General features: G+C 43.4%; 1 protein-coding gene across 1 annotated transcript; it reads left to right on the top strand.

The window, feature by feature from the left end:
- Positions 1 to 3,089: 3,089 nt before the first annotated feature.
- Kplce (KPRP N-terminal and LCE C-terminal like protein) lies at positions 3,090 to 5,126 on the top strand. Its single transcript, XM_087203393.1, has 2 exons — positions 3,090 to 3,162; positions 4,018 to 5,126. The coding sequence occupies exon 2, from the start codon at positions 4,039 to 4,041 to the stop codon at positions 4,930 to 4,932; it is 894 nt and encodes a 297-aa protein (XP_087059519.1). The 5' UTR covers positions 3,090 to 3,162; positions 4,018 to 4,038; the 3' UTR covers positions 4,933 to 5,126.
- The last annotated feature ends 5,230 nt before the right edge of the window (positions 5,127 to 10,356 follow it).

Below are 10,356 nucleotides of genomic sequence, written 5' to 3'. Positions count from 1 at the left end.
GGCATTAGGAAGTCATAGTACAGGGCAGTGACAGAATCAGAACAGGACCTCAGTTCTCCCTCTTTGTGCCCCAAAAGTATCTCTCTTGTTTTATGGACAGGCCCTTAAAACAACTGGCCTTCCGAGGCATTTTCTATGCTGTGAAGTGGGTCTGTCCTATCTGACATAGAATACAGAGGCCTGTCTGTTGGATGACTAAAAATGTGGTTCCCAAAACATCACAGATTTTAATGTCAGAAGCAGCATGTTGTGGTGAGAAAATAATACAAATTTGAAGTCTCTTATACGTGGGTTCAAATTCCAGCTCTATTGCTTTCGGCTGTGTGAGCTCAAGAAGGTTGTTAGTTTGTCAAACTTTTTTGTTTGTTTGGGACACTATTGTAAAGACTAACTTTGATGAACTATGTGACATGTCTGATTCCAATAAGACATTGTTCCTTTCCCCTTATCTCCAGAGCATAGGTCCTGGAATTATTCCACTGATGCACTATTACCTACTAAAAAAAGATGACACTGGTGAAATAGACATCTGAGTCTCAGTTTCTTCTTCTGTAAAAATGGGGCTAACATAAATATTTGACTTCAAACTATACTACAAAACAACAGTGAGAAAAACAGTATGACACTGGAACAACGGAACAGAATCAAGGATGCAGAAACCTCCCTTGACATATTCAACTATTTGATCTTTGACAAAGGGCCCAAAAGCAAAAGGAAAGACAGCCTATTCAACAAGTCATGCTGGGAAACCTGGTCATTTGTTTGTAGGAGAATGAAACTGGACCCTTATCTCTCATCATATACTAAATTAAAATCAAAATGGATCAAAGATCTAAACATTTAAACAGAAACGTTAAACCTACTGGAAGTTAAAATAGGTAAACACTTGAAGACATAGGTGTAGGAAAGGATTTTTCTAAACAGAACCTCAATCACACAAGAAATAGCAGCAAGGATCAACAAATGGGATTATATCAGACTAAAAAGCTTCTGTACAGCAAAAGAATCTATCAATAGAATGAAGAGATGACTTACAGAATAGGAAAGAAATTTTGCTAGCTACTCCTGAGACAGAGGAGAATATCTAGAATATATACAAAGAACTCAAAAAAATCAAACACCTGAAATTAAAGACCCAGTCAAGAAATGGGCAAGAGAATAGAACAGATACTTCACAGAGGAAGAAATACAAATAGTCAACAGATATATGAAAAAGATGTCCATTTTTGTCCATTAGAGAAATGCAAATTAAAAAACCTTGATTCCATCTTACTCTGGTAAGAATGGCAATCATTAGGAAATCAAACACTAACAAATGGTGGTGAGGCTGTAGTAAAAAAGAAACCCTCCTGTATTGTTGGTGTGAATGCAAAGTAGTGCAACCATTATGGAAATCAGTATGGTGGTTTCTCAAAGAACTGAAATTAGAAATTCCATATGACCCAGCTATTCTTCTGCTAGGTATCTTTCCCAAAGTGCTTAAGTCATCATACTGCAGGTGACACTTGCATACCAATGTTTATAGCAGCACAATTCTTAATAGCTAAAGATGGCAGTCTGTATACCCATCAACAGATGATTGGATAAACAAAATGTGGTTTCTACATATAATGGAATAATACTCAGCTATAAAGAATGACAAATTTGAGAGATTTGTGGGAAAATGGATGTAACTGGAAAATATAATTTTTAGTCAAATAAACTGGACACATAAGCTTAAATATTGTGTGGTATTTTTCATTTGAGTGAAGCAAAGTACAAGCAGAGAAAATGACATAGGATGGATAGAAAGGGACAAGGGAACAGATCTTTTGCAACAGGGAAGTGATCCAAGGGAATAGGGGAAAGAAGTGAAGAGGAGGGAAAGGGGAAATAAGAAGAATAAAGATATATCATGTATGGAAACCTAATAATCCTAATTAATGTAAACACACTATGCCATAACATGAGCTAAGACAAGTGAAAGTAATATCAACAAGTATGAAAAAGGGGACGGGGGATAGGGTGGAGGGGAAGAGTGGGAACTAAAATAAAAAGAAACAACCTGTCATATGTACACGTAACCACTCCCAAGATGATTGTAAACTGCACAAATTGTAAATATGTACTAATAAAAAGTAAATGAATTTTTTCAAAATGGAGCTAACACAGCCTACCTCACAAGGTTATTGCAAAGATTAAAGGCAGGGAAAGGCTAGAGCAATGCTCAGCACATAGTAAGTGCTCAGTAGATATTATTTCCATCTCTCCTTCTGTTTCTACTGCTTTGGGGAAAGGAAGGATGACAGGGATTCAAGGTTGATCCTATTCCTATGTTCAGACTTGAAAGACAACATATGCCAGTGATAAAGATCAACTCTACAAAAGCACATTGGCTATAACTGAATTCTGCCATCCCTACTCACTTGCTTTGCTTGATGAATAAGTGTCTTTCAACCTTTCAGGGCCTCAGTCACATCCATCTATAAATGCACCTGCCTCAAAAATTTCCTGACACATGGAAAACATTACAATTAATGTTAGACTCTACTATTATTGTCATCACCCAGTGTTCATTTAGCTGAAATTCCTCCTCCCCTGGGTCCTGTGGAATTTATTCCTGGGGTTGAAAAATAGGAAGGTGAGGGTGGGGGAGATCAGAGAACATGAGACAGTGCAGACATAGAGCTTGGGGTCTGGGATTATCAAGCACTCACCCAGTTTCCCAATAAACTTAGAATAACCTGATTGTTCATGGGTCAAGTCGTACTTGGAAGCCTCAATGCCATGTTGAGCCAGAGACCACTGGGCCAACCAAATCTGATCATACCTTGAAGACCCAAGTGCCTTGAAACAGCTTGATTAGGAAAAGATGCATGGGCATCACTCATAGCTTCTAGGAAAAGAAGATGGACTTATTTTATGTAGAACACAGCTGGAATCACTTATCTCAAGTTTAGGAACATTCAGTGTCAAGCAGAGACATGCCCTGCCTCTGACTGAAGAGCCAGGCATACTGGGGAGGAATCTCGCGAATGCAACACCAGTCCTCATCCTCGTGATGCTTGGTGCTTCATTTAGATGCCATTAAATTGCCTCACTGCTGCCCTATAAAAAGGCTCCCCAACTGCCAGTCCCTTAGATCCTTAGCCTCTTCCAGTCTTGTTCCTGCCGGGAAAGAAGGTGAGTCTCTCAGTTGGGATAGGGGCTTGGCAGGGATCAGAGTCCAGGTGATGTTGGGGTAGATAACCGAGATGGAGGGTGAGGCAGGACGAGACCCTGAGGATGTCCATGAAGAACAGAAGGTCAGCCAGCCGGCAGAGAGCTGGGCAGCTGGGCTACCAGACAAGAGGGGGAGGTGTGAGCCAAGCTGGTTAGTCTATGTGGGAAGGGATTTCAGAGCACTGGCTTCCCCATTCTCCCTCTCTGCCTGCATTTGTACAGTCCTCTCTCTGGTCCACTTACTAGTGAGCAGAAATGATATCTAGCTGATCCAAGGAGCAAATGGTGGAAACTTATTCAACAATGTTGACCTCGTTTTTTGCTCCTTGTCTGGCTCAGCTTGAGGGTTATATTGGCTCAGGATCAATGAACACAAATGTGCCCTCCCTGGGTACTCCCTGCCTGCACAGGAGGGAGAAGGAGAGCTTCCTGGATTTAGTGTCAGGAGAAATAAGCCAAACAAAAGCAGTTTTTAAGGGTAACTCAAATGCAAATACTGAAGTGAGTAAGGGGAGAGGAAACGTGAGAGTTGGGTAGAAACATGAACACTGGCTTTTTGAGCCCTTCATTTTCTGTTGTGGCATCTGAGTTGCACAGGTGTGCAGTGACCTGCCGGAAGTCATCCAGGAAACATACAAGAGGTGAACCTAGCACCTCTGGCTCTGGCCCTACCCCACTGGCAGACATGCAGCCTCTAGGTGTCCATGAACTTCTCAAAAGGCCACTCTGGTGATCGGTCATTCTATCTAAGGGATCTTGCCCGTCTCCCTGGAAACCTGCCTACTTTCACGGTTCTGATGAAGCTTTTCTTTTCAGATTTTGCAAAGCCACGGTAAGATGTGTGACCAGCAGAAACAGCCACAGTGTTTTCCCTCCTGTGTGAAAGGTTCAGGACTGGGGGCTGTACAAGGTGCTGGTGGGGCCTCTGTGAAATGCCAGGCTCCAAGCCAGACCCAGACAGTCTGTGTGACCGGCCCCGTTGCTGACCAGGCTCCATCTGTCTGTGTGACCGGCCCCATTGCTTGCCAGGCTCCAGCTGTCTGTGTGACCGGCCCCGTTGTTGGCCAGGCTCCAGCCTTCGTGAATTACCCAGCTTCAGTTCCAGCTCCAGCTCAAACCTGTGTGAAATACCAAGTTCCATGCCAGACTCAAACCTACGTGAAGTGCCCAGCTCCCTGCCAAACGACCTATGTCAAATGCCCAGCTCCCTGCCAGACATATGTGAAGTGTCCAGCTCCCTGCCAGACATATGTGAAGTGTCCAGCTCCCTGCCAGACATCTTATGTGAAGTGTCCAGCTCCCTGCCAGACATCATATGTGAAATGTCCAGCTCCCTGCCAGACATCATATGTGAAGTGCCCAGCTCCATGCCAGACCCAGACATATTATGTTCAGTGCCCTTCTTCCAGCCAGACCTACTACACTCAAGCTTCTGGGTGTGGCTCAGCCTCCCAGGGCTGCGTTCCTGACCCCTGCTCTGCTCCCTGTTCCACCAGCTATTGCTGTCTTGCTCCCCGGACCTTCGGGGTCAGTCCCCTGAGACGCTGGGTCCAGCGGCCACAGAATTGCAACACAGGATCGTCTGGCTGCTGTGAGGATTCTGGATGCTGCAGCTCTGGATGCTGCAGCTCTGGGGGCTGCGGATCTGGGGGGTGCTGCTGTTTGGGAATCATCCCCATGAGATCCCGAGGCCCTGCGTGCTGTCACCACGAGGATGACTGCTGCTGTTGAATACAAAAGGGCAGACCTGCTCCAGAATTCAAGGCTATGCCCTTGGAGACATCACTGGACCCAGCCTCTTCCCTGCTATTCCTAGCTGTGCAGAACCTCATCCCTTTCCCTCCACACTTTGCTTCGTTATCAAGGCATCCTGCCAGGGTTAGCGCACGTCCCACACCTCGGCAAGAATAAAGCTCTGAATCCAATGCATGGTGACTTGCGGTCTATTTCTTTGGTTCATGTTTATGCTTTCCTATCCTAGACTCTCTCTGCTCTCTTTCACCCTTTGCTTTTCCTAGAGGGAAGATCTGTAAGAACATGCACAAGCAGATCCAGACCAAGCTAGTGAACTTGCCTTCGAGAATGCTTCAGATAGGCTTTCCTGTGCAAATTAGTACATGCAGCTTTGAGGACTGAGAACTGCTGCATCTCTGTTCTCTGATTAGTTTAAGGAGAAGGTTAGGCTATGACAGGCCCCTCCTGGCATCATGGTCAGTGAGTGCTACCTCTGAGTTTATCTTGCCAGATGCTGAGGCCATGGCAAAATCAAATCTCAGGAGCACCACTGGATGCCGCTGTGCAGGAGGCTGAGCCCACGGGGGACTTTATGGATGGCATTTTCTCATCTAATAAGTTTGCCCCATAAAACACTGGCCTAAGGAAGAAGCCAGGACTCCCTTGAAGAGGGCAGACACTGTGCAGGTCAGCTCTGGCGCTAAGTGAGGAATGTGACCTAGTGGGACCAGGATCCCAGCCCCAAAGCCAGGTGCCCATCATCATTAGCACTTCTTCCTCCATGGCTTGGCTAGCTCTGGAGGGTTTCAGGTGGACTCATAACTAAAATGTACACAATAAGAAAAAAGGCAGAAGGACAACTACTGTTCAAACCAGTCCCACGAGACCTGGTGCACAGGAGATGAATTGTTGGCTAAATGTATAAAGGAGTGGATGAATGAGCGTATGCAATATTGTGTTCCTAATAAAATCTCTGATTTACCCTAGGACACTACAGAAAGTTATCTAGAGTGCTCTGCTGCCTTTGAATATTTAAAGAACTGTACCTTCTCAAAGCATACTACACCCCTCCATCCAAATGCCCTGGGGTTTCAGCCTAGGTACTGGACACTCCTTCAGGGCTGGGAAGGAAACTTCTCTTCCTCTTGTACCATTAGGCAGCACCTTCAGTGCAGGAAGAAATGAATGGCGCTTATTCTGCCATTAACATGACCATGTGATGCTTTTTATAGTGATTATGTAGAAATTATGTTTCATGAGCTGTATTGAAATATTATTAGTACAGAAGTTTATAGGTCAAAATTAAGTCACTAATAAACTTCCAGCTCCATATTATTTTCCAGGGATGGAAACTTCACAGAGTTAAGTAATCTCTGAAGCCCTATATAGCTTAGTCTCTGCAGAAAATGGCATCCAGAATGTCCAGCCTAGCACTCGTCTATCATAAAATATGCAGGCAGTCCACTTCACAACTCATAATACACCTGTAAAGATTCCATTTTCTAACCACTGCATTCTTCCACACCCCGCAGTTATTTAGTAAACCCTCACTGAACTTGCCTCTGCGCTCTCTAACATCTAGGCACTGTGGTGGCTTCCCCTTCTCCCCATGCTCCTTCACTTCCCCGCCGCCTCACTTCCCCGGCTCCACCCTGCCCTCCAACCCTCTCCTCTTGCTCCTTCTGTTTCTCCTTCTCATTACTGGGGATTAAACACAGGACTTGCACACGGAGCTGCATCCCCAGCCCTTTATTTTTATTAAAAACGAGGTCTCAATAAGTCACTAAGTTGCCCATGCTGAGCTGAAATTCACAGTCTTCCTGCTTCAGCCTCCCAGGGTGTGGGGGTTGCAGACATATGCCACTAGGCCAGGCTGCATGGCAGTTTTGTTCATCACTTTCTTCCTGCTCCTTTACTTGTCTTCCCTCTGGTTTTGATTACGTAGATAGTTTGAGTCTTTCTGGCTTCCTTGGTAATGTTCTCTGTATTTTTACCTACCCATGGGATTCTCTGTCCCAGATGAATTGATCGAGGAACAAAAACCTCTCCTCTTCTCTAGCTGTTCTCACTGTCTCTCTAGCCAATTCTACTGATTTTGTATAGGAGGAAAAGAAGGAATTATAAATCTTCAAAGGCAAAATATGATTTTCTTTAACAGGTAGAATGAGTGGAAGGAAAGGTAAGGAATATGTAAATCCTCACTGATTTCATACCTTAGGATTTTCCCTTTTATTAAATAGGATCACAATATGTAGTGCTCCATGATTTGCTGTCTAAATTTAATAAGTGAATATTTAACATGAATTTTGCCTAGTGTAAATAATTGTATCTCATTTTTTTTGTTTTCTGACATTTCCATAGTATGTCTGATCAATGATTTCTCTAACCACTCTTTATTGGTGTTCTTTTTTATTTTTCTTTGTGTCTGTCTGTCTGTTTGTCAGTCTCTCTTATTATTATTCAAGTTGCTCTTAAGGCCTCTAAAATATTTTCATGTTTTAAAATGAAATATAACACACTTCTTTAAAAGTGCACAAATTATAAGCACACCACTGGACAAACACACCTGGGTAAACATCACTAGACCCATTTTGAAACAAACAACACCCCAGATCCCCGTGAAGTAGGGGATGACTTTAGAGACAAGAGACAGCATGGAGCAGAAATACTTTCCATAACTACAGACTTCTGGAAGAGCCCTAGGCAAGTTAGGTTGATGAGTGGAAAATATGACGTAGAGAGACGTGGCAGCTAAGGTATCCATCCAGGCACTCGAGACACTAAGTGAGCACCCAGGAGTGTGGCCCAGGGAACCCCAAGACCTAACAGTGGGTCTTCTATACAGACCTCAGGAGATTGAGCAGCCTGAGGCAGGTCCTGAGAAGCCCTCTTGGGCCTGGCCAGTCTGGAAGGACTGTAAGTAACTTTTATGTCAGATTTTCATCCATTCATCTAACAGATAGATACTGAACATCTATTTTGTTTCAGGTAACATTTTACTATTTGGGGGTTTGTAGAAAACAGAGAATAAACAATCCAGTCAACAAATGTAAAGATGCACCTACGATCAGAGCTATAAAGGGGGGTCCCAAGTACCCCATAAATGTGTAAATATATTATATGCAAAAATTATATTTTAAAAAATTATATTTTACCTGGTCAGGAGATAAGAAAAGACTTCCCGAGGAAGTACAGTTTGATTCCCAGGTTGAGTAGGAGTCAATTACAGAGCCATAAGGGAAGACTTCTCCATGTGAGGCTCTGTGAGGGGTGGAGGCTGACAGGTGTAAGGGTCTGACTGAGAGGAGAGAGATACAAATGAGCTCGCAAGGCGGGGGCCTGGCGATCCTGCTAAGGATGGCACAGGCATCTGAGACGCTACTGTGAGGTTTCAAGCATTCAAGTGGTAGCACATGATTTGGGCCTTTTAAATTGTTCACCTGCAGAAAATAATTCATACAAGAACATGTACAGGATAATCTAAAAAATTTCCCAATAGCATTAGTTCAGCTGGTTCCCCTCTATCCCTGCATGCACAGCCCCATCCTGAGCCATATTACAGGTGAGGTACATTCAAGTCCAGCATTCGATGCCCCATGCCTCCTGGGACAATGACCTTCACACTGAGTGATGCTGACTTTTATTTCCAGAACTTGTGCCTTAGGAATGTGGCCTTCAAGTTGTTCAGTTTCAGGACATTTTAAGGTTAACGAAAGGTTCTACTTTAGCCTTTAAAATTAAAAAAAAAAAAAATCTTGATGTGCCATTTCTTTTGTAAAAGAATCCAGATTTCCTGACTCTTGGCCCATCTACAATACATATTGGAGACTTTATATGAGTGATTTAGAGCAAATGACAAGTCCAGAACATGGAGCCACAGCGCCCGGAAACAGAGGTGCAGGCAATCTGCTGTCTGGGATCTAGCATGAGCCTGCTTCCCCACAGCCTTCCTGCAGTAGAAAATTCTGCTGAGGAGAATATTAATTCCCTTTCCATGGTGGGATAATTTCTATGATGTTTTCTCTTCCAGAAAAATACTTTTGCAAAAATTCCTGGCAAGCAAGGTTAATACCTACAGATAGACTTTAGATTTCCCCCAAATCAATCAAAATAATGTAGTCATAATTCTTGTATCTTATACACATAGTATACATGTATTGTACACAAAAGTATGGGCAATATTATTAAATACCCATAAGAAAAATGACTCAAATCTATTTATTGAGAACTGTAATTTTTTTTTTTTTTTTAGTACTGGGGATCAAACTCCGGACCTTGCGCTTACGAGTTCAAATTGATTTATTATTGAAACCTGAAGGAAAAGACAGAGAGAATTGTCCTTTATGTGTTGAGGACCTACTAGGTGTTGGGCATTGTGTTAATCACATTACAAGTCATATTCCCTTATTTGAGGAAAGGAGAGAATTGATCTGAATTTTCTGGCTGATTTGGGGGGAGCAAGGCTTAATATTGTGGTAAAGACAAGGGTTTTGTAATCCAACGGATGCATTTTCTGACTCTGTAACTCCAAATAAAGTAAGTGATTTCTCCACCCAGACTGTGTCTCATAAAATTGCCTAAAATGGTGCCTCACACACGGTAGGTATGTAATATGCTACATGGTTTTCCTCTCCTTGCTGGAGAGCCTATGCCAATAAATACAATGGGGCAACTTAGAGGATGGCAATCATAGCAGATCAAAAATATTAAAAAGTTCTTATGATTTACAACCTAGTTCTAAGTGAAGTGCAGTGAGAGAGGCGTTCATTGTTGATAAAATCATGAAACCGTGTCACGTAGTACGACAAATGACTACTGTCTCCTAGCTTCTCCCACCTCTGTTCTTATCATAGCTTTGCCACAAATTCTTTTTGTCACATTTAGTCCATCACTTTTGGGGGCCTCTGTTTCCTTCTCCGGGTAAGTTGGCTGAGACAATCACTTGGAACCGTTTCCGGCTTTAAATAGTAAATAGTCTGAACTTTAATTCTTTGAATCCTTTCCAAGGATCTCCCCAAGCTATGGAAAAGGATAGAGATCTGACTGGTAGCCACATGCATCCCTTACAAGTGTTTGGGATGGGGCACCCCTACCTCCTATGACAACAAATCCTCTCTTGGAGTCAGCAGGAGGAATCTAGACCAGGTCCTCAGACAGAAGCTGGTGGCGAGAGTGTCACGATCAGATATCCTCCTTGTAAGCATCTCCACCCAGTTGACGGCAGCTGATGACCTGATTAGCACATCTGCTGAGCAAGCGAGAGAGCGGGATGGATGTTGGGGTGGGCTGGGGCACAAAGAGAAAAAAGAGAAGAGGAGGTGGAACAGTGTGTAGGGAGTCATATTCTCAGAGATCCTCATAGTCAGCCTCGTGTGCAGCCCTCAGACCTGCTGGAAGACCTGTTCGTCTTAACCTACCAGC

The sequence above is a fragment of the Heterocephalus glaber genome, unplaced genomic scaffold (assembly GCF_053883595.1).
Source record: "Heterocephalus glaber isolate CG9 unplaced genomic scaffold, H.glaber_assembly_v1.0 deba00001795, whole genome shotgun sequence".
Classification (NCBI taxonomy): Eukaryota; Metazoa; Chordata; class Mammalia; order Rodentia; family Bathyergidae; genus Heterocephalus; species Heterocephalus glaber.
This window is presented reverse-complemented; position numbering and strand designations above follow the sequence as displayed.

Excerpts from the sequence above, each read along its gene's own strand:
- Kplce (XM_087203393.1), top strand. The coding sequence starts at position 4,039 with ATGTGTGACCAGCAGAAACAGCCACAGTGTTTTCCCTCCTGTGTGAAA.